Source organism: Phyllobates terribilis, unplaced genomic scaffold (assembly GCF_046119375.1).
Source record: "Phyllobates terribilis strain yellow unplaced genomic scaffold, ASM4611937v1 Scaffold_2__4_contigs__length_985480577, whole genome shotgun sequence".
NCBI classification, from domain to species: Eukaryota; Metazoa; Chordata; class Amphibia; order Anura; family Dendrobatidae; genus Phyllobates; species Phyllobates terribilis.
The window spans coordinates 186,243,645-186,270,222 of NW_027362762.1; the positions used below are offsets into that span (position 1 = coordinate 186,243,645).

The 26,578-nt window shown below is 45.9% G+C and overlaps 1 protein-coding gene across 2 annotated transcripts in view; it reads left to right on the forward strand.

Annotated features, from left to right (window-relative positions):
- Positions 1-26,578, forward strand: part of LOC141201287 (retinol dehydrogenase 16-like) — a 128,961-nt gene that overhangs the window by 8,616 nt on the left and 93,767 nt on the right. The window contains exon 1 of one of the 2 annotated variants that reach the window (XM_073663363.1): positions 12,494-12,704. The exons of the other annotated variant lie outside the window; for it this stretch is intronic. Within the exon in view, the coding sequence (XP_073519464.1) occupies positions 12,666-12,704 (39 nt within the window). The 5' untranslated portion in view covers positions 12,494-12,665. Of the gene's footprint in view, positions 1-12,493; positions 12,705-26,578 lie in introns of those variants that run through there. 2 annotated transcript variants of the gene reach the window in all.

Sequence of the window (26,578 nt, forward strand, 5' to 3'; positions counted from 1 at the left end):
AAGCCACCAATCACAATAGTAGTTAGGCTGGAGTAGGAATACTGTCCTGGGTTGTCCACTGCACAATCTGCGTAGGGTTTGTAAAAATTAGCCCTATGGGCTGAGTCATGGTTGCAGGAAGGAAATGGGTTCTTACAGCAGTAGCATGAATCTGCTTTTTTGGTGAATTTAGGTTGGCTTGCTGTCATCTGGAGGGATTACAAACTGTGGAGATATCCAATCCTTGTTGAATTTAATCAGAGCAAATCTGTCTGCATTTTCCGTGGAGAGGCGTGTGCACCTATCAGTGATGATTGCCCCAGTGGAACTGAAAGCACGCTCAGACACCACACTAGCAACCGGGCAGGCCAGCACCTCCAAGGTATATAAGGAGAGGTCAGGCCAAGTGTTCAGCTTAGACACCCAATAATTAAAGGGAATTGAAGCATCAGAAAGGACGCATGTATGGTCACTTAAGTACCCCTTGACCATGTTCTGCAACTTATCCCTCCTTGGCATTGTTACAGACACAGATAGCCTTTACTGTTGTGCTGGTCTACTGAAAATTGCCCAATTTGTGCACATTTTCCCCCCACCTCTGTTGGAGCTGGTGTTCTTGTCTCTCCCCATTATCCCTTGGTGTTGAAAAGAGCCAGTACTTCTGCCACCAGCATTGTCTGAGGGTGATGTTTTCAGCAACTGATCTACAATGGCCCTCTTGAACAATTCAATTGTAAAACTCTTTGTTGACTCCAAAAGGAGAGAAGGAAATTTCTCCTTCTACCGTGGATCGAGAAAGGTGGCCAACCTGTATAGGTCGCTCTTGTCACCTGCACCTTAAAGACATCTCCAGAATCCAACCTTTTCTCACCTTTGAAACTGCTAAAACTCTTACTGTCGCTCTTATTCACTCTCGTCTGGACTACTGCAACTCTCTTCTGATCGGTCTCCCTCTTACCAAACTTTCTTCACTTCAATCCATCCTGAATGCAGCAGCCAGGGTTGTATTTCTGTCCAGCCGCTTCACCGATGCCTCCATTTTGTTTCAGTCATTATACTGGTTGCCCATTTGCTACAAGGTCCAATATAAACTCATCACTCTCACCCACAAAGCTCTCCACAGTTCTGCACCACCTTATATCTCTTCTCTCATCTCTGTCTATCGCCCTACACGTGCCCTCCATTCTACAAATGACCTAAGACTAAAGCCCCCGTCACACTAAGCGAGATCGCTAGCGAGATCGCTGCTGAGTCACAAGTTTTGTGACGCAACAGCAACCTCAGCAGCGATCTCGCTACGTTTGAGACGTGGCAACGACCAGGCCCCTGCTATGAGATCGCTGGTCGTGTCGAAATGGCCTGGACCATTTTTTGATTGTTGAGGTCCCACTGGGTAGCATGCATCGGTGTGTTTGACACCTTACCAACGACCTCATTGGCGACTCCGAACTGAGAAGTCGTCCCTCATCGAGGTCTGAATTGTCAGAGTAGCTGCTATGTGACAGGGTCCCGATGACCACCGACATCGTTATACAGATCGCTACGGGTTGCCGTATCGTTGCTGTGTCGTTGGGAAGATCTGACTGTTTGACATCTCACCGGTGACCACATAGCGACGCAGCAACGATCCCTGCCAGGTCGTATCGTTGTCGGGATCACTGTAGCGTCGCTAAGTGTGACGGTACCTTAACATCCCCCATAATCCAAACCTCGCACCTCCGTCTCCAAGACTTCTCTCGTGCTGCACCAGTTCTCTGGAATGCTGTACCCCAGACGATCCGACTGATGCCTAGTCACCACGTCTTCAAGCGCGCTTTAAAAACCCATCTCTTTAAACAAGCCTACCACCTCAACTACTCAGTAAACTAACTTTCCCCTGTTCCCTCCTAAATATTATTCTGAATCTGCACCCTACTATTCATCTGTCTCCACACCCTCCATGCACACGATAACTACACTTGATACTTGATTATTGCACTTAAACATACTAGCTGATGACCGGATCATGCAGTCTTATATGAAAATCCCTACAATTACAATTGCCTGACCTGAAATAACAAGCATTTTTCATGTATTGTGTCCACCCATTGCTTTGTTGAATGTAAGCTTGCGAGCAGGGACCTCACTCCTAATGTAACTGTTTAAACCAAGTTTATTGTTTGTACATGTCTCTGCTTAATTGTAAAGTGCTGCGGAATATGTTAGCACTATATAAATAAAAATTACTATAATTATTACTGTTGGATAAAATGTGTATCATGCGAGGGTCTTGCCACAGACACTTACACATGAACGGAGCCATGTGGGCCAAACTGCAAAAAGGCAAATATTCTGTGTCCTCAACAGTAGAAACAGTACCCATCCCCTCCTCACGCTGACTCGCCTCCTCTCCAGCCCATCCAGGCTGGACAGACATGAAGCTTGGGTTGGGTGTCCCCTCTGTAACATTACGAGTCCCCTGGGTAGCACAGAAGAACAAGTCCTCTCTCTCATCTTCCTCCTCATCACCCAATGTTGCCTCAGAATATTGGCTAGGCTGGGTAGTATCACCCATTGGGAAATCTGGCTCCATACCAATTTCCTCTTTGAGATTATGCAGTGATTGTTTCAAGAGAAACAGCAGCGGGATGGTTACGCTGATAATAGCTTGATCAATGCTCACAAGGTTGGTGCAGTACTCAAAGTTCTCAAGAACCTCACAAATGTCAGCGATCCACACCCACTCGACAGTTGATATGTATTGTGGCTGACTCTCAGTCTGACCGGCATGCTGAAGCTGGTATTCAGCTACTGCTCTCTGCTGTTCACTAATCCTCGCCAACATATGATAGGTGGAGTTCCACCGCGTGGGCAGGTCGCAAATGAGTCGGTGACTCAGCAAATTCAAGCGCTTTTGCAGCGCTGTAAAAGCAGCAAAAGCAGTAGAGGAATGGTGGAAATGGGCGCTAATATGGCGCACCTTCTCAAGTAGGTACGGCAAGTCACGGAAAGTTTTCAGAAATTTGTAAACAACTAGGTTCAGCACGTGAGCCATGCATGGCATGTGTACCAGCTTTACGATCTTTAAAGCCGCCACCAGATTACGCCCACGACTACCAGACCAGGCTGTAGGTGCAGCGGGGAGAACCACTGATTGGTCTGTTGTTTTAAAGCTTGCCACAGCTCTGTTGCAGTATGTGCTTTCTGACCTAAACAGATCCGCTTCAGCAGAGAGTCTTGCCACTTTGCCAATGCGCTGTTGCACAGGTCCCAGCTTGGCAGTGATGGGGAGGGTAATTCAGCAGAGGATGAGGAGCAGGAGAAAGGGAGAGAGGAAGTGGAATATCAAGAAGTGGAATCCCTGACAGAAGTTGAGCCTGCTATTCTTAGCGTGGGTGGGATGTGTGATGTTCCAGTTTGCTCCTTTGTCCCACCCTCCACCAGGTTCCTCCAGTGTGCCATGAAAGAAATGTATCGTCCCTGTATACAACAATTTGTCCAGGTGTCTGTTGTTATGGCGTTGGTGAGAGCATGGTTCAGATTGTTTAAAATGTGATTATGTACCGCAGGGACGGCACAAGGGGCAAAATAGTGACGGCTGGGAACACTGTATCGTGGGGCAGCCACAGCCAAGAGATCACGGAAGACTGTGCTCCCACAAGCCTAAATGGCAACATCTCAACAGCTAGCAATTTGGCAATGTGTGAGTTTAGTATTTGTGCCTGTGGATGCGTGGCTGGGTATTTACACTTTCTTTCCAAGCTCTCAGACACGGACAATTGGACGCTTTGCTGGCACAAGGAAGTAGATGTGGTTGATGTTTGTTGTGTGTGAGCAACAGCAGCTCGTGGGCAGGAGGTATGAGCGTCTGCTTCTTGAACAGCAGATTCTGAAGGACATAGCCCAGGCTATATAGCATAAGTCTCCACCGAACCCAAAAGCACTACAGATACTGGCTGGTGATGAGCTCATGCAGCCTTTATCTATCCCTCATCACCTCAAGATCGCTGGACCATCATTGTAAATAAGCCCCATGTCTTTTGTGTCACCCCAACCTCATTGTAGATCGTAAGCTCTTACGAGCAGGGTCGTCATTATTTTTGCATTAATTATTGTATTATCTTTAGCTATATTATTTATGACTGTTGAATATGAACCTCTGAATTGTAAAGTGCTGCAGAGTAGGTTGGCGCTATATAAATAAAGATTATTATTCTTCTTATTCTTATTCAACTTGGTATGGCAGATGCTACAGACAACAATGTTTTTCTCTGAAGTACTTTCAGAAAAAAAAATTCCACACAGCCGCTGAATGCCCCCTAGCCCTGACTTGGTGCACAGCGGGGGTGCTCTTGGGAACAGTTGACCCAGTTCTCACTCTTGGCAAACCACGACCCCTTGGTGCCTGTGTTGGTGCTACATATCCATCTTCCTCTGTGTTGCTGTCATGGCTATGCGTGCCAACGGTCCAGGTCGGATCAGTGGACTCATCATCGACCACCTCGTCTTCTATCTCATCCTCCTTCCCAGTTGACATTGTAGGTTGACCTGATGGCAACTGTTTCTCATCCTCATCAGCCTCCACCTATGGAGACACTAAATGACGTTCCTCCAAGTGGCTTTCTTCTGGCCGTAGGTCCTCAAATACTTGAGCATCAACGCACGCCACCTCCTCTTGTCCCTCTTCAATGCTGCACGGTGATATGCCAGTGCCAACCAAAGGATACGTACCAAACAGATCCTCGGAGTGGCCAAGCTTTGGGTCATATGTCTCCTGGGTATCCACAGTAGACTGTGTGTTTGTGGAAAATTTGTTGCTGCTTGACAAATGTGTAGAGGACTTGTCTGCTATCCAAGGCAGAATCTGCTCTCACACTTCTGTCTTTCACACACGTTTACGTTCCAGAACGGGAACTTTTTCCAGGAACATAGTGGATGCATCAAGCTTCTGACCTGACACAGACCGAGTGCCTTCTCGCGCAACACTGACAACACCACGTCCACTTCCTTAACAGGCTTTTTTACCATTTTGGGTTTTGTTTACAGATTTTCAGATGTTGATGGCACAAGCCAAGCTAGCTGTCACAGGCACAGCCAAAATAGTGAGTCAACCATGACACAGCCCATAGGGCTAATTTTTACAAATCCTATGCACATTGTGCAGTGGACAAACCTGGACAGTATTCCTACTCCAGCCTAACTACTATTTGTGATTGGAGGCCCTTGGGATGGTGGCTTCCTGCATCAACCATAACTCAGCCCATAGGGCTAATTTTCCCAAACCCAATGCACATTGTGCAGTGGACAAATCTGGAAAGTACAGTACTCCTACCAAACTAATATTTGTCATTGGAGGCCCTTGTCACAGGTTGTGCCACATTCTGACTGAGATAGGGGATACATACTCAATAGAAATTTACACTGGCTGTTGATGACCGACTGATGGCCCTCTGAAAACTTGAATTGAGGGCCACAACTACTACAGTTGTCCATCGTAGATAATGTTTGTCAAGGGATGCCCTTGCCAAGGAATCTTCCTGCACCTATGACACAGCCCCCAGCCCCAGGAGTAATTTTTGGAAATACGATGCACATTCTGCACTGGGCCAAGTAGTACAGTATCAAGAAGTCTTCTCTTGCTATATAATCTGGGGAATATTGACAATCAAAATCTCTAAGCCATTTGGAGAAGCTTCTCCAACCGATCCTGGAGGGGGGCACCATATATTGTTTGTCCATTGACTTGCACAAGTGATATATTTGACCACGTCATCCAGTTGACTAGTGCAACTTTATTTTTCCGGTTCACAGAGTTCAGCCATACCTGAGGATCGTAGGCCGCACTCACTGCTACCTTCTACTACTTCATGTCTCTTGGCCATTTTCTCTGTAGTCTCTGCCCTTAAATGAGTTAAATAATAGTGAGGGCCCTCTCAAAAGTACACAAGAGGCACCTCCAAAATTTATGGAGGAGGGCACCTAAAATGTATGTTACAGGCCCATACGAGGGCTCTCACAAAACTCAGCTTTCCTACCTACTGCAGGCCCTCTGAACATTTGAATTTAGGGCCACAGTATCACATGGTGGTGGAGGAGGAGGAGGGTCAAGCCCAACGCTACAATGGGCACATTGTAAACTGCTGTGGAATATGTATTCAACTATCTGAGTGTCAATGATGGAGGGACCGCCCAAATGTCTAAGTAACAGCTGTCCCTCCAAAATGCGTGTTACAGAGCCACCTGAGGCTTCTCAGGTCGAAGATCAACATACCTACTGGTGTGTTCTAGCTGTGCTTGTAAAGTGCTGGGGAATAGCGAACTAAAAATGATGTATGACAGCGGGACCTACAAAATGTATAAGTCAGGGCCCTTCCAATTGTAAAAGGCGATTGTAAAAAAGCCACAACAGTATGTGTGAACAAAGGCTAAAAGGGATATTTTTTTGGTTTCTCTGGTTTATTTAGCCTTATATACAAGTGATTATGCAAGAAACTGTTTCTTCATCTTTTTGGCCTGTTAAATGCAATTTAGGTAAGGTTTGGTAGTTGTTCTTGTGTGTCTGTAAAAGTGACGTAATGTTGCAACAAACTTATTCCCAGAAACCATATGTGAGTCAGAAATGCATGCAGGCACATTATCCAGGCTCTTCCCATTCTGTTTCATCACTTTCCCATCCATTTCAGCCTTTTTCTCAGTCCCCCAGGCCCCTTTGTAGGGTCCAGCAGAAAATTACTCGCATTTTCCATTGACTTACATTGTACTCGCTATTCGGAACAAATACGAGATTATTACAAACTACTCGTTAAGAGTATAGCGATTACGAATATTATGGTACTCGCTCATCACTAGTTGAAACTTTTCGAGGTCACTTGCACAGGGCACTAATATTTTATAGGCGACAATTTTACCATCTAGAGAGCACAAACGAGGAATTATTACTTTGTAAGGGGCACAGTGGTGGGCATTATTCTGTGGGGCAGTAAGAGAAGTACTGTTTTTGTGTCACAGAGCAGGTGCAGTAATAAGGACACATACGCCAGCAGCAGCTCAGCGCTGGTATGGGATGAGGAGTTTGTGCAGGTTGGGAATAGATGTGGATGGTGCTGGAAATATGAGAAGTCAAATGTGTCTTTGTTGTAATCTCTGCAGCTGAACGCTGGCTAGAAGAAGTTGTAATGACGCTCTAGGCCTGGTTTAGAGTCCAGCTTCTGAGTCCTTTAGCAAACGCACTCACTCCCGGAGATCTGCACACTTCCATAAATATATGGCCTTGAACAGAGTATGGAAAGGGCCTAGGACTGTGAGAGAGTTGGTGGTGGCCCTCTAAATGGTTAAATAGGGTGTGGTAAGCAAAAGGATAACTGACTCGCCCTCCGTGAGCGGTGGGGTCCTCGGAGCCGGGCCTTGCAGATGTCGCAGGGATGCAGTCGTGGCCTTGACCCGTTCTGTGCCCAGGGCCGTCACATGAAAAATGGGCTTTTTGGATGAGTGGTTGTTCGACTACGCCACCTGTGGTTTCTGGTGAAGGCCATCAGCGCTGCAACAGTCCTGAGGCTGGTGTTCTGGCAGCTTGGTCGGTACTACTCCCCACAGGTGGAGTAGGCCTCAGGGCAGTGATTGATGAACTGTGTGGAGGTATGGTGGGTGCAGTGCCGTGCAGGAATAAACAAGCGGAGGCTGTGAATGAAGTCATCGGGGTCTTTACTCACTTTAGATGCACTTTCAGCCGCAAAGCTTCTCTCTGCTACACACGGCGTACTGCGGCCACCGGGAAGGGGGTTCAGCACTTCCCAGGTAGATCAGGAGCACCTGTCAAGACCCCGCTGGTGTGTTCCTCTCCTTCTACTCTCCTCCCGCTTGTGTTCCTCCCTGGGATCCACTAAGCTTTTCCAACAGTGACGTGAAGTACACAGTCAGATATCGGGGGCCAGTCACTCCTCTTGTAGCAGGAATCCCTCTGGCTAGGCCAGAGTGAAGAATACAGGTGGCGACTCCGCTCCGTCCGCATCCCCCTGGGATCCTTTTGCCTGTGGAGCCTATCTCCTCTGCTCCCCTCCAAGGCCTTCTTAGGACAGGACCCTGACCGGGCAGAGACACTCGTTAACTCCAACCCGCTCCTCGTCTCAAGGCCAGAGAACGAGGACCGCGAATCTTCAGCCAGCTACAGACTCTTGCTGGACCCTGACAGAAGACCCACAATCAAAGACCTTGAACTAAAGATGACCATGAATTTTATATGATTCTATAAGTGTTTCCTCCACCCTCACCCACTACTTGGTTCCCCCTATCTTTGGTTCCCCCCATCTCCTCTATCCCGGGCCGGGGCAGCACCCTGGTGCATTTAGGCCCCCTACAGGACAGGAGTGGTGTAGTGTTGAGTGTGAATTGGGGTCCTGAGTGATGCTCCATCCTTACCTGGGAGAGGAGATACCCCTGTGGCGACTGAACCCTCAGGGCCGCCACATAACTAACATGGGAGAAAAGGCACCGAGGGTCAGTTAGACAGTGTCTTACCAGTGAAGAGAATCAAGATGTCAAGCCTGGAGGATCAGCTTAGGGAGAAGATTGCCCAGAAAGGGGTCGGCTGGCTGCTGGCTTTCCTATTGCACCCTCCCCCTCTGGAGGCCAGCGCAGGATATCTTATCACCACCGGTCTGACCGAAGTGGCACGCAAGGACCCCATCACGTCTGAGCCCCAGCACGGGTTCTGGAACCGGAAGACGTTAGGCGCGTATGGATGATGTCATCGGATGATGCGTGGGTTAGTGCACCGGCCGCTAATCAGGGAGAGACAAGATATGGTGGTGGGGATGAGTCCCAGGAGTCAGGAGGAGAATGCGGAGCTGCAGTAGCACAGGAATTAGCACTACACTGGAGGTAAGGGAGCTGTGGCCTGCCAGAGGAGGGCATGGGAGGAGCATGCTGCCAGGAGGCACAGAGGAGGGATGTGACAGCAGGCAATTGAGAGTTAACCCCTTCAGGAGGATTGCAGAGTGGGACTAATCTATAGATGATCACAGAATGGAGGGCAGGAAGAGAGGAATCAGTGGAGAGAAGTGGTTGTCCTGCAAATGGGGAAAATTGAGCATCAGTCATTGCAGGGTTTATGAATCAGAGCTTGGTCCACTTATAAATGTGGGGCTGAATGTTTCAGTGGGGGGAATAGTAAATCTGTGAGGGATGATCGCGGGCGTAGCTGCTCTCGTCGCATGGATGGAAATATTTTGGAAGCGGTTTCGTCTTCGGATCATTCTTTTGCAGGGTCCGGCAGGAGTACTGAAAGGTCGGCTTGGAGACAGAGTGTCAGAAGGGGGCATCACAGATACGGTGGAAGACAACATGATGGGAGAAGGAGCTCACATACCGATAGGCGCTCATCCTCTCGGTCCAGCACTTCATCCTCTTTGCCTGAAAAAGGACAAAACAAGCTGCCCACGGTCTCTCGTGGTTGTGGGAGTGATCCTTTTGAAGTGCAGGGAGCTGGAATGTCTGCACCATCGGTGGCTGGAGTTTATAAACAGAGAACAGAGCTGGATCTACAAGTCAGGGAGCCAGCCAGTGCATCATCATCGCTCGGAGGGTGAGTGTCCTGTGCTACAGGCATGGTCCTCACCACTTCACACACACTTCAAATAAGGATTTAGTTACAGTGTTAAAAAATGTTTTAGCAGGTTTAGAACAGTAACGTGAGCAAAGCAACCCACCTTTAGTACTGGGTGGGGAGTGTCCTCCTCAGCCTTAGGTGGATTCCATAGCTCGAGGTTTGGTTTTCCGGGACTTCGTTTATTGCAGAGTAGCTTCTTTGGGCTCTCACCTGGTTGGGGAAACAAGGGAGATTAGGTGTGGTGAATATATTGATGTTCTGTCCCTTGTTTCCGCCAACCAGGTGACCATCGACAAGGAGCATTGTTTTTAAAGGAATGATAGGAAGGTAAAAGTAGTCAAGACATTCAGTAATTGGTTACAGGCTTTTCTGGTCTTGGCGCACGAGATCTGTCGCCTACAGTAAGTGAAGGGCCCTGAATTGTTGGTTTACATGGACACTATATTTAGTGCTCATAAACTGCACAGGGGGTCGGCCTGGTGGAAGTATGACAAGGAGTTCCACTGACGCCTGGTGCTACGTCCAGGGATTGGATGGGCAACAAAATCTACGGATGTCTGGATTCAGTTAATTTTAACATCGACCTCAGCAACGGTCCTTTCCTGTTAGCTCCTCTTCCACCGGTCAGCTCCAAGTGGCTGTTGCTCCCAGACCTAGCGGGCCATGTTGATTATACAGGGAGGGACACTGCCGTTTTTATGCCACGTCTAAATTTAAGCATGAATGCACAGTATGTGGGGGAGCACATGCAGCATTGCAGTGCTTCCGTAGACAGAAACAGAATACTAACATGGGTCCAGCCAGTGCAAACGAGAATGCTGGTGAAGAAGGAAGGTTTTCTGCACTGGCTAGACCAGTACCACAAGAGGGAGAAAGCAAAGGTGCTGCGGGAGAGGTTGTTTGAAGGTTTCAGGATCCCTTTTCAATTTTCAGCAGTGTCGCTGTTCGGTTCAAACTTAAAATTAGCTCAGGATAAAAAGAAGGTAGTGAAGGAAAAACTGATGAAGGAGGTGGCGCTTGGCAGGATGGCGGGACCGTTTTCTGCCACTCCTTTTGGAAACCTAAGAGTATTCTTTTTGGTTTAGTCCTGCAGAAGGAGCCTGGCAAGTACCGCCTCATTCAATGTTTTTCATTTTCACATGGGTCATCAGTCAATGACGGTATATTAAAAGAAGAAGCGAGGGTAAAATATAGGTTGCTTGATAATAGGGCAATCTTCTTGGTGACACAAGCAGGTAAAGGCACTTCATTGGCAAAGTCGGATATCAAAGTGGCATTTAGGCTTTTGCCAATTCATGTGGATTGTCTACACTTGCTAGGTTGCCATCTGGACAGTGAATTTTTTTTTGTTATGTGCTTACCTATGGGGTGTTCTATTTCTTGTTTTTATTTTGAAATGTTTAGTTGTTTTTTAGAATGGTTGCTGCAGGTTTATGTTCCTCGACGCTTTATCTTGATGATTTTTGTTTGTAGGTCCAGGTGACTCACAGGTTTGCCGGTATTTGTTACATACTTTTCATAAATTGATTTAGGAATTGGGTGTCTCCAGTGAGTTGTTAGGCATTTTTAGATAGAAATTGACGCAGAGCAGTTTAACAATAGAGAAAATTGAAAAATTGCAGTTTTGCATGGATCAGGTCAGTAGTTCAAAAAAGGTTACTCTACATCAGTTGCGGGTTTTATTGGGTCTGTTGAATTTTGCGTGCAAGGTGATACCCATGGGCAGAGTTTTTTTCTAGGAGATTGTCTCTTGCAACCAGGGGCATTTTGCAAAAACATCATTTTATTAGGGTGACACGAAGTATGAAGGATGATTTAATGGTTTGGAATAAATTTTTGCAGACATTCAATGGTAGGATGCTATTCCAATAGGAGGAGGTTTCCAGTGACGACCTTAGCCTTTTCACAGATGCAGCTGGAGGGGGTGGATTTGCAGCAGTTTTTGGTAATCAGTGGTGCAAGGGGCAATGGCCTCAGTATTGGGTGGAAGTGGGTGTGATCAAAAACATGGCAGTTTTAGAGTTATTCCCAATAGTGGTGGCGTTAGAAATTTGAGGTTATCAGTTTAGCAACAAAAGGCTTTGTTGCTGGACGGATAATATAGTGGTGGTGTCGGCAATCAATACACAAACATCATCATCCCCACCGGTTTTAGCTTTGATAAGACATTTAGTGCTCACATGTCTCCAACAAAACATTTGGCTGAGGACCAAGCATGTTCCTGGATCACAGAATCTTGTGGCTGATGCGTTATCCCATTCTCAAGTGCAGGCATTCTGGAATATTCATCCATCACAGGATCCTGTTGGCATTGGCCACTTTCTTATGGAGCATAGTAGGGAGGAACATATTAGTTTAGTAAAGAACTCATTATCGGTGGAAACTTGGCGAGGACATGAAATAGCATGGAAGGATTGGTTGGAATGTGCAAAGATGTGGTTCCTGAGGAGTCAGCGGATTTGTTATCGGTAACTTTTAGATTATTTAAGTGAGTTAAGACATAGGGGTGCTTTGGCGAACAAGGTGTCAAAGTGTCCCTTGTAAAAGGGATATTACAACAGTTTTCGTTTTAAGACAAATAGTAAAAGAATGGCGTAAGGAGACGGGGGCTTATCACAAGCGCCGCCCCATCTTGTATCAATTGTTGATTAAATTAATGTGGATTCTGGTTGTGATTTGTAGGGATGGGGATGAATTAGCTTTATTTAGAACAGCATTTTCATTGGCATTCTTTGGGGCATTAAGGATCTGGGAATTAGTTCCACAATCTAAGAATGCAACGAACAGTCTGTTGTTCAGGGATGTGTTGATTAACGGGAAAATATTGAAATATGTGTCAGAAGGTCAAAGACTGATGTGTTCGGACGGGGCACTTGCTTATCAGTCAACGAGTTGAACTTTGATTTCTGCACAGTAAAATTGATAAAGGAGTATTTGGCGGTTAGAAGTGAAGGTAGATTTTTTTTTTCGTTGCACAAAGATAATACACCATTGACTCATTACCAATTTTTGGCAGTTTTTAAAAAGGGCATTAGCGAATTGGGTTTAGCACCCTCAGAATTTGGGACACAAGCTTTCCGTATTGCGGCAGCGACGACAGCAGATGCATGCGATATGTCATCAGGGGAAGTCAAAGTATTGGGTAGGTGGAAATCGGATTGTTTTAGTAGCTACATCTGCCCCGATTTAGTTGTATAAGCGTTGTTGCTGTTTAATTTTTCCCTTTATTGAAAGCAACACATGTGTGTATATATAGTTTATGTAACGGTCTACTTTATGGTTAGTTGTTTTTTGTTCTTTTTATTGCAGGTTTTGCACGGAAACAAACTTTTTGTTATAGGACATTCTTTCAATTTTTGGGCAAAGAAAAAATCAGGCTTTTTGTCCTGGTGGTCTAAATTTCGGCAATTCTCAGGTCTAGGTTTTTTGGAAAGGAGTTAGAGGCCTTCGATGAACATGGCTGCTTCCGATGGTTGTGCAATGCAGCTGTCAGTTCGGAGGCAACATAATTCTGATAATCCACACAGGTAGTAATGACTTATGCAAAATAAAGGTAGAACATCTTTTAGCCTTGATGAAACAGGATTTTGCAAGATTTAAGCATTTCTTTACTATCGTCTGGTCAGAAATTGTGCCTAGAATCAATTGGCGAGAGGCCAGGAGCATAGCAGGAGTCAAGCGATCAAGATGTTTACTCAATGTTAGGGTTTCAAAATATGTTCAAGCATTTGGTGGGGTGGTAGTGAGGCATAAAGAGCTAGGAGGGGATGTACTTAGGAGTGATGGGGTTCATCTTAATGAGATTGGGATGGATATTTTTCCATCAGGGTTACAGGATGGGTTGGAAAGAGCGCTATTATTTTCGGGTGGGGTTGGTCAGAATTCAATGTAGTTGTACATTGCCTTCCACCGTGGTGGTTCTCATCCATGCTCGATAAGTTTTATTTGCAAGCCCCGCTGTACACCAGCGGTTGGCCTTTGGAAATTTGGTTGGTTATAAAGCATTAAATGAGCATGGACAAGGAATATTTTTTTGGCAATGTATGTATGGAGTTTTTTGGTAAACTAGAAAGCTGTGGCCAACCCACATAACCCAACATTGGTGTAACGTATCTTTATTAACGGTTCGACTCAGGATGCGGTCCATGTGTGGTTAATGCAGCCCCAGGTCAATAACAATAAAAGGTATGGTGATGTGTTACACTTCTTGCCGTCTACAGCAATCTGTGAGACAAACAGATGGTCATAATCAACCTGTCATGGCCGAATAACCCCTTTTATACCTATATGTACTAAAGCATTACTCCAGGTTTATCTCCCAATCACTATGTGTCTAACAGTCACCTTACTATATATATATATATATATATAATATATTCCTTCACATCTCCTGCAGTTCCTCTCACCGGTGGTCACCACTCACCAGACTAAAATATTTAACCTCGCTCTTTCTTCAGGTACCTTTCCCTCCTCATTTAAACATGCCATCATAACCCCTTTACTTAAAAAGCCATCCCTGGACCAGAACTGCGCTGCTAATTACAGACCTGTCTCTAACCTTCCTTTCATCTCTAAACTTCTGAAACGCTTGGTCCACTCCCGTCTAATCCGCTATCTCTCAGATAACTCTCTCCTCGACCCTCTACAATCTGAAACTGCCCTCACTAAAGTCTCTAATGATCTACTAACAGCCAAATCCAAAGGTCACTTCTCCCTGCTGATTCTCCTGGATCTCTCTGCAGCATTTGACACTGTGGATCAGCAGCTCCTCCTCACTATGCTCCGCTCTATAGGCCTCAAGGAAACCGTTCTCTCCTGGCTCTCCTCCTACCTCTCTGACCGCTCCTTCACTGTATCTTTTGCCAGCTCTTGTTCCTCTCCTCGTCCCCTTACTATCGGGGTTCCGCAGGGCTCATTCCTAGGCCCCCTCCTCTTCTCTCTATACACTGCTACTATTGGACAAACAATCAGCAGATTTGGGTTCCAGTATCATCTCTATGCTGACGACACCCAATTATACACTTCTTCCCCTGACATCACCCCTACCCTAATACAAAATACCAAGGATTGTTTGTCTGCTCTGTCTAACATCATGTCCTCCCTCTATCTTAAACTGAATCTCTCCAAAACTGAACTTCTTGTGTTTCCCCCCTCTACTAACCTAACTCTACCTAACATCGAAATTACCTTGGAGGGTTGAACCATAACTCCCAAGGAGCACGCCCGCTGCCTCGGGGTCATATTAGACACTAACCTTTCCTTTACTCCCTATATCCGATCACTCACTCGCTCTTGTCACCTGCATCTTAAAAACATCTCCAGAATCCGATCTTTTCTCACTTTTGAAACTGCTATAACTCTTACTGTCGCTCTTATTCACTCTCGTCTGGACTACTGCAACTCTCTTCTGATTGGTCTCCCTCTTACCAAAATTTCCCCTCTCCAATCTGTCCTGAATGCGGCAGCCAGGGTCGTATTTCTGTCCAGCCGCTTCACCGATGCCTCCACCTTGTGCCAGTCATTACACTGGTTACCCATTCGCTACAGGGTCCAATATAAACTCATTGCTCTCACCCACAAAGCTCTCCACAGTTCTGCACCACCTTATATCTCTTCTCTCATCTCAGTCTATCGTCCTACACATGCCCTCCGTTCCACAAATGACCTAAAACTAACATCCCCCATAATCCGTACCTCGCACCTCCGTCTCCAAGACTTCTCTCGTGCTGCGCCAGTTCTCTGGAATGCTCTACCCCAGACGATCTGATTGATGCCTAGCCCCGATGTCTTCAAGCGCGCTTTAAAAACCCATCTCTTTAAACAAGCCTACCACCTCAAATACCCAGTAAACTAACTTTCCCCTGTTCTCTCCTAAATACTATTCAGAATCTGCTCCCTACTGTTCATCTGTCTCTACACCCTCCATGCACACGATAACGGCACTCTGTAATTGAGTATCGCACTTGAACATACAGGCTGATGACCGGATCATACAGCTTTATATAATAATCCCGACTTATTATAATTGCCAGACCTGAAATAACAAGCACTTTCCACCTATTGTGTCCCCCCCATTTCCTTGTAGAATGTAAGCTTGCGAGCAGGGACCTCACTCCTGATGTAACTGTTTAAACTGTCTGACCTTGTATTGAATTTATTGTTTGTACATGTCCCCGCTTAATTGTAAAGTGCTGCAGAATATGTTGGCGCTATATAAATAAAAATTATATATATATATATATATATATATATATATATACTTGGTTGGATAGCAGATAATGCTTCCAATCAGTTTGCCAGCACCACCCTATCTTCCACACAGTCCAGTCTCAGTAGCCGTGAACCTGGACCACATAATCCTCACCCTGATCCTCCTTCCTCCCACCATGCCGAGTGTCCGGAGACAAGTGATCCCACACTTGGACACTCCAAAGGACTGTTCTCAAATCCATTTATAGATTCTGGCCTCTCCCCCTGCCCGACATGAGGAGATCGCATGTAGCAATGCCCAAATATATATAAAGCAACCACGATCACAAAAATGCAACAGTGGGAAAGTGCAAGAGGTGGAAGATGATGAGACACAATTGCCAGCAAGTCAGGAGGAGGACCAGGGTGTGGAAGTGGAAGACAAGTTGGTGGACAATGAAATCACCAACCCAACCTCGGAAGGTGATATTTAGACTGAGGACAGCAGCGCAGAGGGACGGAACACATGCTACCAACACAGAGAATTGCAGGCCCTGGTTCAATCAGAAAACCTACAAAAGGGTACCCACAAGAGGCCTTTATTTCATAATACAATCTTTATTAAACAAAATAATATTACAAATTATACACCTACATAAACACAAGGACATTTAAAAATACACATAAATACAGATTAAAAATTGATGTAAGAGGGGGATGGGTATGTCCCAAATAAATATAATTATTTCATTGTCATATACTAAGAATCAGACTAAATTAGTACACTAGATCCATATAGTTAATATCATCAAATTCCAACTGAGGCGTGTCCTTCTATGAGGCTTATCAGTCTCCTCCACTCAGGCTGCAGCGGCGATGCGCATGCGTGGATAGCGGCGCCAGGTACCATGGTGCTACTCGGTTGGTAATCAGCAGCAGCTGATTATTTCATTATATAACCCTTCCACATACCCTCACACCACACTCCCTAATGAAGCAGGAGTGTAACGGCGTTGGAGTGGTGTGAGGGGGTTGTGGTATGTCCCTTTCATTATAAGCCTTATTCTGCCAGTACTGCATTGTTATATGTTTTTATCTTTATATGTTATTTAGTGCACTGTGCTCCCCAAGTATTGAGTGGCCTCACTTGAGGATTATACATGAACTAATTTATCTTATTACTTTGTGGAATAGCGAACTCTAATGTCATAGGTCCTTTATAGCACTGTTTACACTTGCACTGCACTTTAATATACTCCTATTTAGGATTGAACTGCACCTTGGATTGAGGGAGTAACCTCATGAGAGGATCGTTTGTGTTCAAAATGTTTTTATGGAAAGTATTTTAAAATATTATGGGGGAAGGGATACAAAACAGAAAAGGTGAAGTCATTAGGAAAAGCATGGGGAAACAAGCGACAAATAGGAAAAAAGGGGGAAAGAAGGATACTTTGTAAAGCAGACAATATAAGGATCAAGAAATGCATTATATTCCTTTCATATAATAGCTGTTAATAAAATATTCAAATGCAATATCGTAGCATGAAGATGACGAACATTTTTGTTAGGACTCGCTTAAACATAAATTAGGCATACATTTTTTGGACCAAGGCAGCCACCTTAAATTGTATCTTCAGAATTTTTTTGTGTCTTAGTGAAAAATTGTATTCATAAACATTGTATGCTGAAACTCTTTGGATTATTTCAGTAATGGTTGGGATTTGTGTTTGTTTCCGTTTTGTAGCAAACAAATGTTTGGTAACTAACAAAATATGACATATTATGTGTCTATACTTATTTGGAAAAGATTCTAGATCTATGGAAAAGAGGACAAGTTGTGGGGAAAGAGTAATATTAAGCTGAGAAATGTTATATCAGATTTTGAATTTCCTGCCATAGCAGATTTAAATGAGAGGATCGTTGGTCAGCACTGCATTTAACGTTATGACTATGTGGACTACCCATGTTTAGTATTATATGGGATTCAGTGCAATTTGGTTTTGTATTCATTTATTAAACTGAATGTATTGTATTTTTTTTGTAATGAACTCAGCATTCATATCCTGTGTATATTAATGAATTTGATTATATTAACTATATGGATCCAGTGCATTAATTTAGTCTGATTTTTGGTATATGACAATGAAATAATTATATTTACATTAATTTTTAATCTGTATTTATGTATGTGTATAATTTTTAATATTATTTTGTTTAATAAAGATTGTATTATGAAATAGAGGCCTGTTGTGGGTACCTTTTTTGCAGGTTTTGTGTCTGTAGAGGTATTCTAGGGCATATGAATGTTTAAAGTTTGATATTTCCTTCTTTAATAAGATTTTTCCTGATTCAATCAGGGCTGCTCCACCTTCTACAGCAGTTACTGCGCCTCCTGTCCCTCACCCTCCATCTCCGGAACGTCAATATCAGTCATAAGCTGGAAGCACTGCCTTGGCCAAGCAGCAACAGGCCCTGCTGAAGCTAATCTGCTTAGGTGATAAACTGCACAATGCCGCAGACTTGTTGAAAGGTCTAACAGACCTGACTGATCTTGGCTCTCACCCCTGAATCTTCAGCCAGGCATGGTTGTGTGTGACAATGGCCGTAACCTGATGGCAGCTCTGAATCTTGGCAACCTCACACACGTACGATGCCTGACCCACGTGCTCATCTTAGAGGTTCAGCGGTTTCTGAAAACCTACCCAGATCAGCATGAGCTGCTAATGAAAGTACACCGTGTTGTTGCCAATTTCCTCAAGTCAGCTACAGCTTCCACCACCCTGGTAGTGCATCAGCAGCATTTGCAACTTCTAGCTCACCGACTGGTGAGTGACGTCACCACGCAATGGAACTCAACGTTACATATGTTGGCAAGTGTCATAGAAATATTGAGGATTTCTCCAAACCCCTCATTCCCCCTCCTCTATACTATTTGTCAGAGTAGAAAAGCTGGCAATCTACAGAGCTGTCTATGCAAATTAGCACACACAGGAGAAGTGGCTAATTGGCAAATGCTAGTACAATGGGAGCTACTAACCCAATTAACATACGAGTGTAATTCCTAGTGAAGCTGGCCTGTGACAAATATACACCTAGGTGAGAAGGATGCAATTCCTTGCTTCAAAAAAATTCACTCTCACCCCATGGCATCCCTCTTTTGCTCAACAGAAATCTACAGTCTCGCCGGCAACGACATGAAATATGGAATATCGGAAGTTCTATACTTCCGATAATAATGGGACACATTTTTAGTGGCAGGTACAGCTAAGGAACAATATGCATAGTTTTCCATAGCTGGGGGCCCCTCCGGTGAGCTGTGGCACAAAAGTACCAGAATAACTGACCACAACTATGCCATGTGTAGTCACTAAGGAAACGTAAATTCATAATAAAGAATATGTCGCAAACTTCTGCGATTAACCAGCGAGAAGTTATCCCAGAAATTAGAGATTTTAATAAAAATATGAAAGGTGGAGCCCAGCCCACATGATGTCATCACAGGGGGTGTGTTGGCAGGTCCCCCCTTCAACATAAAAGACCCAGCCGAGGATGGGTCAGGACTCATGTTGGAAGTTACATATATTTATGTGTAGCACAGGTCACGTTCGCTGAACGGGCATTGGAGCACTTCTCTCCAGCTAAACGGAATAATCTCTGCGATCTTTTTAGTAAGTTCTTCTTTAATCTCATTTTATTTATTTAACTGTATATTCTGTATTGCAATGTCTCCTTTTGTAAAACCTTTTGTATATTTTTCATAAACACTGCCTTCCTTTTGGATTAAATATAAAATTTAATAATCCTGTTTCTTTTGTCCTGTAATTGTTCCTCCCCGAAAGCCATATACACTACAAGAAAGTAGGCATCCAATCAGGCCTGTATTATATTTTAAAATTGATCGGTGGTGGCAGCAAATAATATTAATTGGGCTATTGTGGAGCTAGCAGTGACCGTACTGGGGGCATTTGCACATTCATTGCATTGGAATCCAGAGGTTTGTACACCATACGCTCTCTGCAGGGGCGTACATAGGATTCATGGGGCCCCATAGCAGAAGCTCTAATTGGGCCCCCCCCCAAAAAAAATGTAAATAATTGTCAGGGTCACCAAAGATCAGATCTCACAACTTTCCATCCTTTACATAGTAATTTTCCTCCTGCTGACATCCTAGATCTCTCTTTCATTGCCCCATAAAGTGTGATGCCAATAAAAGGGCCCCCCAAACACAGTATGAAACCCCCATGGTGAATTCCTCCACATGCACAGTATAATGACCCTACTGTACCCCACCTCAACTCCCAGGGTAAAGTATGCTGACCCCAACACAGTATGATCCCCCAACTGTGAGCCGCTAGAGAGGATGGTACATAATAAGTGACGGCGCTATACATAATAAAAGAGGAAACTATATAACTAAGGATGGCGCTATACATAATAAGTGAGTACACTATATACTAAGGGACTGTGCTATACATAATAAGGCTACATTCCTGCATCTGTGTGCAGTGTCAGTGTGCTGCCCTGTTTTACTGACGCATTGAGCATGTCCTATTCTAATCCTCAAAATCAGATCAGAACAGAACATTCTCTGACCCTCTTAGGTCTCATTCTCAGACACGTGATTTTCATGGATGTGTGAATGGATCTATAAAACTGTACAAGTCTGTAGACCATCCGATAAAAAGATCTGGCAGCACACGGACATTTCACACAAATGTGAGAATGTGGCCTAAGGGATTTTACAGATAACATTATCACTTCAAGTCACACAGTGCAGATATAGAATAATATTTACATCCAGGCACTTACCGCTGACGTCTCACTGATCAGAGCCGGTTTCTGCTGCTTCTTCTCCATCTGGTCAGACCTTCATGTCGACATCTCCCAACCACGACTCGTCTTGTCACGATGATCTCCAGCCTAGAAAATAACAAGGTCACATATTGTATGCATACATGTGTCTCCCCTGCTCTGCATCCTCGAATACAGATATGTAACCCCCCCCCATTAATATACTATTAGCCACTTAGTAATCAAAATATAAAGTGATAAGCAGCACTGTGCCCCCCATTAACTATAATCTGCACCGGCCAATAATATAAATTATTCAGTCTCTGTGACTCTCCCCAATTAACTGTAAGGCTATGTGCACACGGAAAACATACAAGGCTTCACAGTACAAGCAAAGTGAAACCCCCATAATTGCTCTCTCCCAGCACCCCCATCATTGCTCTCTCCCAGCACCCCCATCATTGCTCTCTCCCAGCACCCCCGTCATTGCTCTCTCCCACCACCTCCATCATTGCTCTCTCTCAGCACCCCCATCATTACTCTTTCCCAGCACCCCGTCATTGCTCTGTCCCAGCACCCCCGTCATTGCTCTGTCCCAGCACCCTCATCGTTGCTCTCTTCCAGCATCCCCATCATTGTTCTCTCCCAGCACCCCCATCATTGCTCTCTCTCAGCACCCGCATCATTGCTCTGTCCCACCACCCCCATCATTGCTCTCTCCCAGCCCCCATCATTGCTCTGTCCCAGCACCCCCATCATTGCTCTGTCCCAGCACCTCCATCAATGCTCTCTCCCAGCCCTCCCATCATTGCTCTCTCCCAGCACCCCCATCATTGCGCTCTCCCAGCACCCCATCATTTCCTCTCAGCACCCCCATCATTACTCTGTCCCAGCACCTCCATCATTGCTATCTCCCAGCCCCACATAAATGCTCTCTCCCAGCCCCCCACCATTGCTTTGTCCCAGCACCCCCATCATTGCTCGCTCCCAGCACCCCCATCATTGCTCTCTCCCAGCAAAACGTCATTGCTCTCCCCAGCCCCATCATCCCATCATTCCTCTCCCCAGCCCCATCAACTCCATTATTCCTCTCCCCAGCCCCATCAGCCCCATTATTGCTCACCCCAGCCCCACCATCCCATCATTGTTCTCCCCAGCCCCACCATCCCCATCATTGCTCTCCCCAGCCCCATCATTCCTCTCCCCAGCCCCATCATTGCTCTCCCTAGCCTCACCATCCCATTATTCCTCTCCCCAGCCCCATCAACCCCATCATTCCTCTCCCCAGCCCCATTATTGCTCTTCCCAGCCCCATTAGTCCCATTATTCCTATCCCAAGCCCCATCACTCCTCTCCCCAGCCCCATCAGCCCCATTATTGCTCTCCCCTGCCCCATCAACCCCATTATTCCTCTCCCCAGCCCCATCAACCCCATTATTGCTCTCCCCACCCCCATCAACCCCATTATTCCTCTACCCAGCCCCATCAGCCCTCTCCCCAGCCCCAATATTTCTCTCCCCAGTCCCATCAGCCCCATTATTGCTCTTCCCAGCCCCATCATTCCTCTCCCCAGCCCCACCATCCCACCATTGCTCTCCCCCCACCTCCCCTCCCCAGCATTTCAGTAAAAAAAACAACAAAAAAAACAACAACTTACCTCAGCTCGCTCCCCTGCAGCAGCATCCTCCTGGTTGCCGGCAGCTTTCTTCCTGACCCAGGCGCGCGCTGCATGATGACGTCATCAAGCTGCACGCGCCTGGGTCAGGGAGGAAGCAGAGGACGAACCCTCCAGCTCCGCTGCTATTCTCCTCCTGACAGCAGCGGAGCTGCAGGGATCGCTCCCTGACCACCGCGTGCAGTGAGCAGCTGCACCTTGCGGGCCCCTTGGTGCAGCTGCATGGTGGGGACCCGGCGCAGCTGCACCGGCGACGGTATGTCCACCCCTGGACTGCTATGGGGCCCCCCCGGCTCACGGGCCCCATAGCAGTCGCGTGGTCTGCCACCATTGGCGGTACGCCACTGGCTCTCTGCTCGCTGGCTGATGGCTACGTTGTGAGTAATCGGGATTGTGTGTGCGCAAATCTTGACAGAGTGACGGCAGCGGTGGGATATTGTGTGATCTCCCCGGTGTCGTCCCTATGAAATCCTGACAGCAAGGCTTTGTGAGCAGCAGAGGGCAGTAGTTGTATTACAGCTACAACATGCCCATTGATATTCCGGTCAGCCTCTGCACATAGAATCATAGAATCATAGAATCATAGAATGGTAGAGTTGGAAGGGACCTCCTGGGTCATCTGGTCCAACCCCCTGCTCAAAGCAGGATAAGCACATAAGAGCTGATGAATGGGAATGGATGTCTGACATCTGTGCCGTTCTCCAAAACTTTGAGGACTCGACCAAAATGGTGAGTGGCAATGATGCCATCAGCGTAACCATCCCAATTCCCTGTTTACGGAAACTCTCGCTGCTCACAATTAAAGAGGAGGCTTTGCAAGCGGAGCAAGTTGAGATGGATCAAGAAACTATACACGGTGATGCTACACAGCCCAGCCTCCTCTCATATTCTCAATGCGGATTGGGTGATCATGAGTAGGATGAGGAACTTGAGCTTGTTACATGCGCTACAGACTGTAGTACCCACACCACCTTCATCCCTTCTGTTCAGCGTGAATGGCCTGAAGCCGAGGAGGAGGAGATGGACAGTTGTCCTCTTGGTGGGGACAGGGAATTCTTGACTGTTGGCAGTCTGTTCTGCTGCCTTTTCTGTGACCCTTGTGTTGTACACATTTTTGGCCAACCCTAATTACTGGTTGGTGACCCTTCTAGACCCATGCTACAGGGAGAATTTTCCATTTCTCCTTCCCATGGTGGAGAGGTCTACGAAAATATTGCAGTACCAAAAGGCCCTAGTTGAAGATTTAATAAAAAAAATTCCCATCTGAGAATGTTAGTGGCAGAGGTCAACCAAGAGTTCCTTGGACAACCAAGGAGTAGACACAAGGGAGACACACACCAGATGCAGCAGAGGTAGTGTAACACTATCAAAGGTCTGGGCCAGTTTTCTCGGACCCTCCTACCGCCCAAGCTCTGATGCTTGGGGTACTCTGACAAGTAGGAAAAAGTTTTGGAAGATGCTGAAGGAGTACCTTACCGACTGTACCAGCATCCTCCATGATTACTCTGTGCCTTAACATTATTGATAATCCAAGCTAGACACATGGCATGAACTGTCTCTCTATGCCTTGGAGGTCCTGGCTTGCCTTGCTGCTAGCAATTTGTCAGAGCGGGTTTTTAGTGCCGCTGTGGGTATTATAACTGATAGACGCATCAGCCTGTCAACTGAAAATGCTGACAGGCTGACTCTTATCAAAATGAACAAGGGCTGGATTGGCTCACACTTCTCAACATCACCGGATGATAGCAGCGGAACATACACTGACATATCAGACTGAGTAGATGCGAAACGCTTCACTATATTCCCCAGCAGGACTGATGAAGTAGCAATCCAAAAATCTCTATCTTGGTCTCATCTGTCCACAAGACGCCTGCTGGCATGTAAAAATAGTGGAGGTCGCCTGATGGCGCTCCAAATTTCAAACTTTACAGAACATATACGAAAAAAAAATGTGACCACCTCAGATGGATACATGATATTGCAGTAGCAATATATGGCTATGCAAAGCATAGCTGGCCCTCCAAAAATTCTTAGTGAGGGTTGGCTGCTGGCCCTCTAAAATTTGAGTGAGGGCAGCCAAATCTCCCTCTGATAATAGTGGGGACTGACTGCTGGCCCTCTAACAATAGTAAAGGCTGCCTGATGGCCCTCTACAAATAGTGACGGCCGCCTAATGGCCCTGAAAAAAATGGGACTTTCAGAATGTTTTTTTCACCGTTTAAAGCAATGAAAATGTTATGTACTGCAACTAAGGAATAGGGGGGCAAAGCTGTCCCTGCACTGGGACTAAGCTTAAATCCTATGCTGGGGTGGGTGCCCTATTCCTTGTGAATAGTGCCACTGACACTCCTGCACTGAACTCAAAAGAAGACCTGAAGGAAGAGGAAAGGGGTCCCTAAAAGATCTAAGGACTGGGAGCAAAAACAAGAGACCTCCTAACAGAAAATTTAGTTGCAGAAACGAAAATTAAAGGGAATAAAACTGGTGGAACAAGAAGTCCCAGGATATCAATTGTCCTAAGCACAAAGAACTAACATGGCTACTTAGCCAGAGAACAAGCGTAACAACACTGATGTCCAGCAAGGAGTGGGAGACGGGTGCTGAGTAATAAAGAGTGAGGAGATCACATGACCAAGACAACCAGCACCAGAGGAAAAGACTAGAAGCCAGCAAACCACAAAAAGATGGCCGAAAAGTAAAACATAGATTCTAACAGTACCTCCCCTTTTTATGAGGATCCTCTGGATCCTCTAGGCTGAGCCTTACCAGGAAATCTCCTGTGAAAAGCCTTAATTAGCCTTGAGGCCGAGACATCCTCGGCCTTCACCCAGGAATTATCCTCGGGGCCGAAACCTCTCCAGGACACAAGTTTCTGTAATCTCCCTCTATGCCACCTGGAATCTAAAATGCAAGGAATCTCAAATTCACCGTCCTCATCAACAGGAGGAGCAGAAGGCTTCGCCTGCTTATCAGGCGTGTCCGCCTTCTTGAGTAACGACACATGAAACACAGAATTAATCCTCCAGGACGAGGGAATGCCCAACCTCACCGCTGCCAAGTTGACAGTTTGAACCACTTTGAAAGGACCCACAAATTTAGGCCCCAGTTTTTTAGAAGGAATTTTCAAATGAAGATTCATAGAGGACAACCAAACCATGTCCCCAACAGCAAACAAGGACTCCTTTCTTTTTTTGTCAAAATACCTTTTTGATTTCCTGTTAGCCTCTTTAAGGTTCAGGTGTACACTGGTCCAAACCCTCTCCAAATCACCAGAAAAATTGTCATCCTCCGGTACAGCAGCCCCAACTTTGGAAAATGGACCAAAAGATGGATACCTGCCAGTACAACAAAAAAAAGGAGAACACCCAGCTGAGCAAGAAGTTTGAGTATTAAGGGCAAACTCTGCAAGTGGTAGAAATTCCGACCACATTTCCTGATTGTCTGCCACAGAACATCTCAAAAACTGCTCACCTGGTTCTTCCTTTCAGTCTGTCCATTGGACTCTGGATGATACCCCGACGAGAATGACAAATTCATTTGTCAATCTGTCAAAAAAAACACGCCTAAAGTGAGCCACAAACTGTGGTCCTCTATTGGAAACAATGTCCATGGGAACACCATGGAGCCAGACAATCTCCTTCACAAAAGCCTTAGCAAGAGTCTTGGCGCAAGGTAACTTGTTGAATGGAACCAGATGACACATTTTACTAAACCGGTCCACAACAACCCAGATGACAGAAAAACCCTCCGATACAGGCAGATCAGTGATAAAATCCATTGCAAGGTGCGTCCATGGCGAGCTAGGAACTTCCAAGGGGCACAGCAACCCCGCAGCCAGAGTGTGAGAGGCCTTCGACCTAGCGCACACAGAACACTGACGCACCCACTTGATGACTTCCCTTTGCCACCCTGGCCACCAGAAACTCCGACCAATAGACTTCCTAGTTTCCAAAATCCCTGGGTGACCCGCCAACCGAGACTCATGACATTCAACAAACAATGCTCTCCTCAAGGCTCTAGGCACAAACAATTTACCACACGGAGTGTTAGTTGGTGCCGCACTCTGAGCTCCTAGGATGATATTCTCCAACTCAGAATCCAATGCGGCCACCACCACCCCTCTCTGCAAAATACACTCCTCCCTCTCAGCATTCACTGCTGGAGAGAAACTACGAGACAAAGCATCAGCCTTAACATTCTTTGTCCCCGGGACAAAGGTTACGGAAAAATTGAGCTGGGAAAAAAACAGTGCCCACCTAGCCTGACGGACATTCAAATATTTAGCTGCGTCCAGATAAATCAAATTCTTATGATCAGTGAAAACCTCTATAGGATGTCGAGCCCCCTCCAAAAAATGTCGC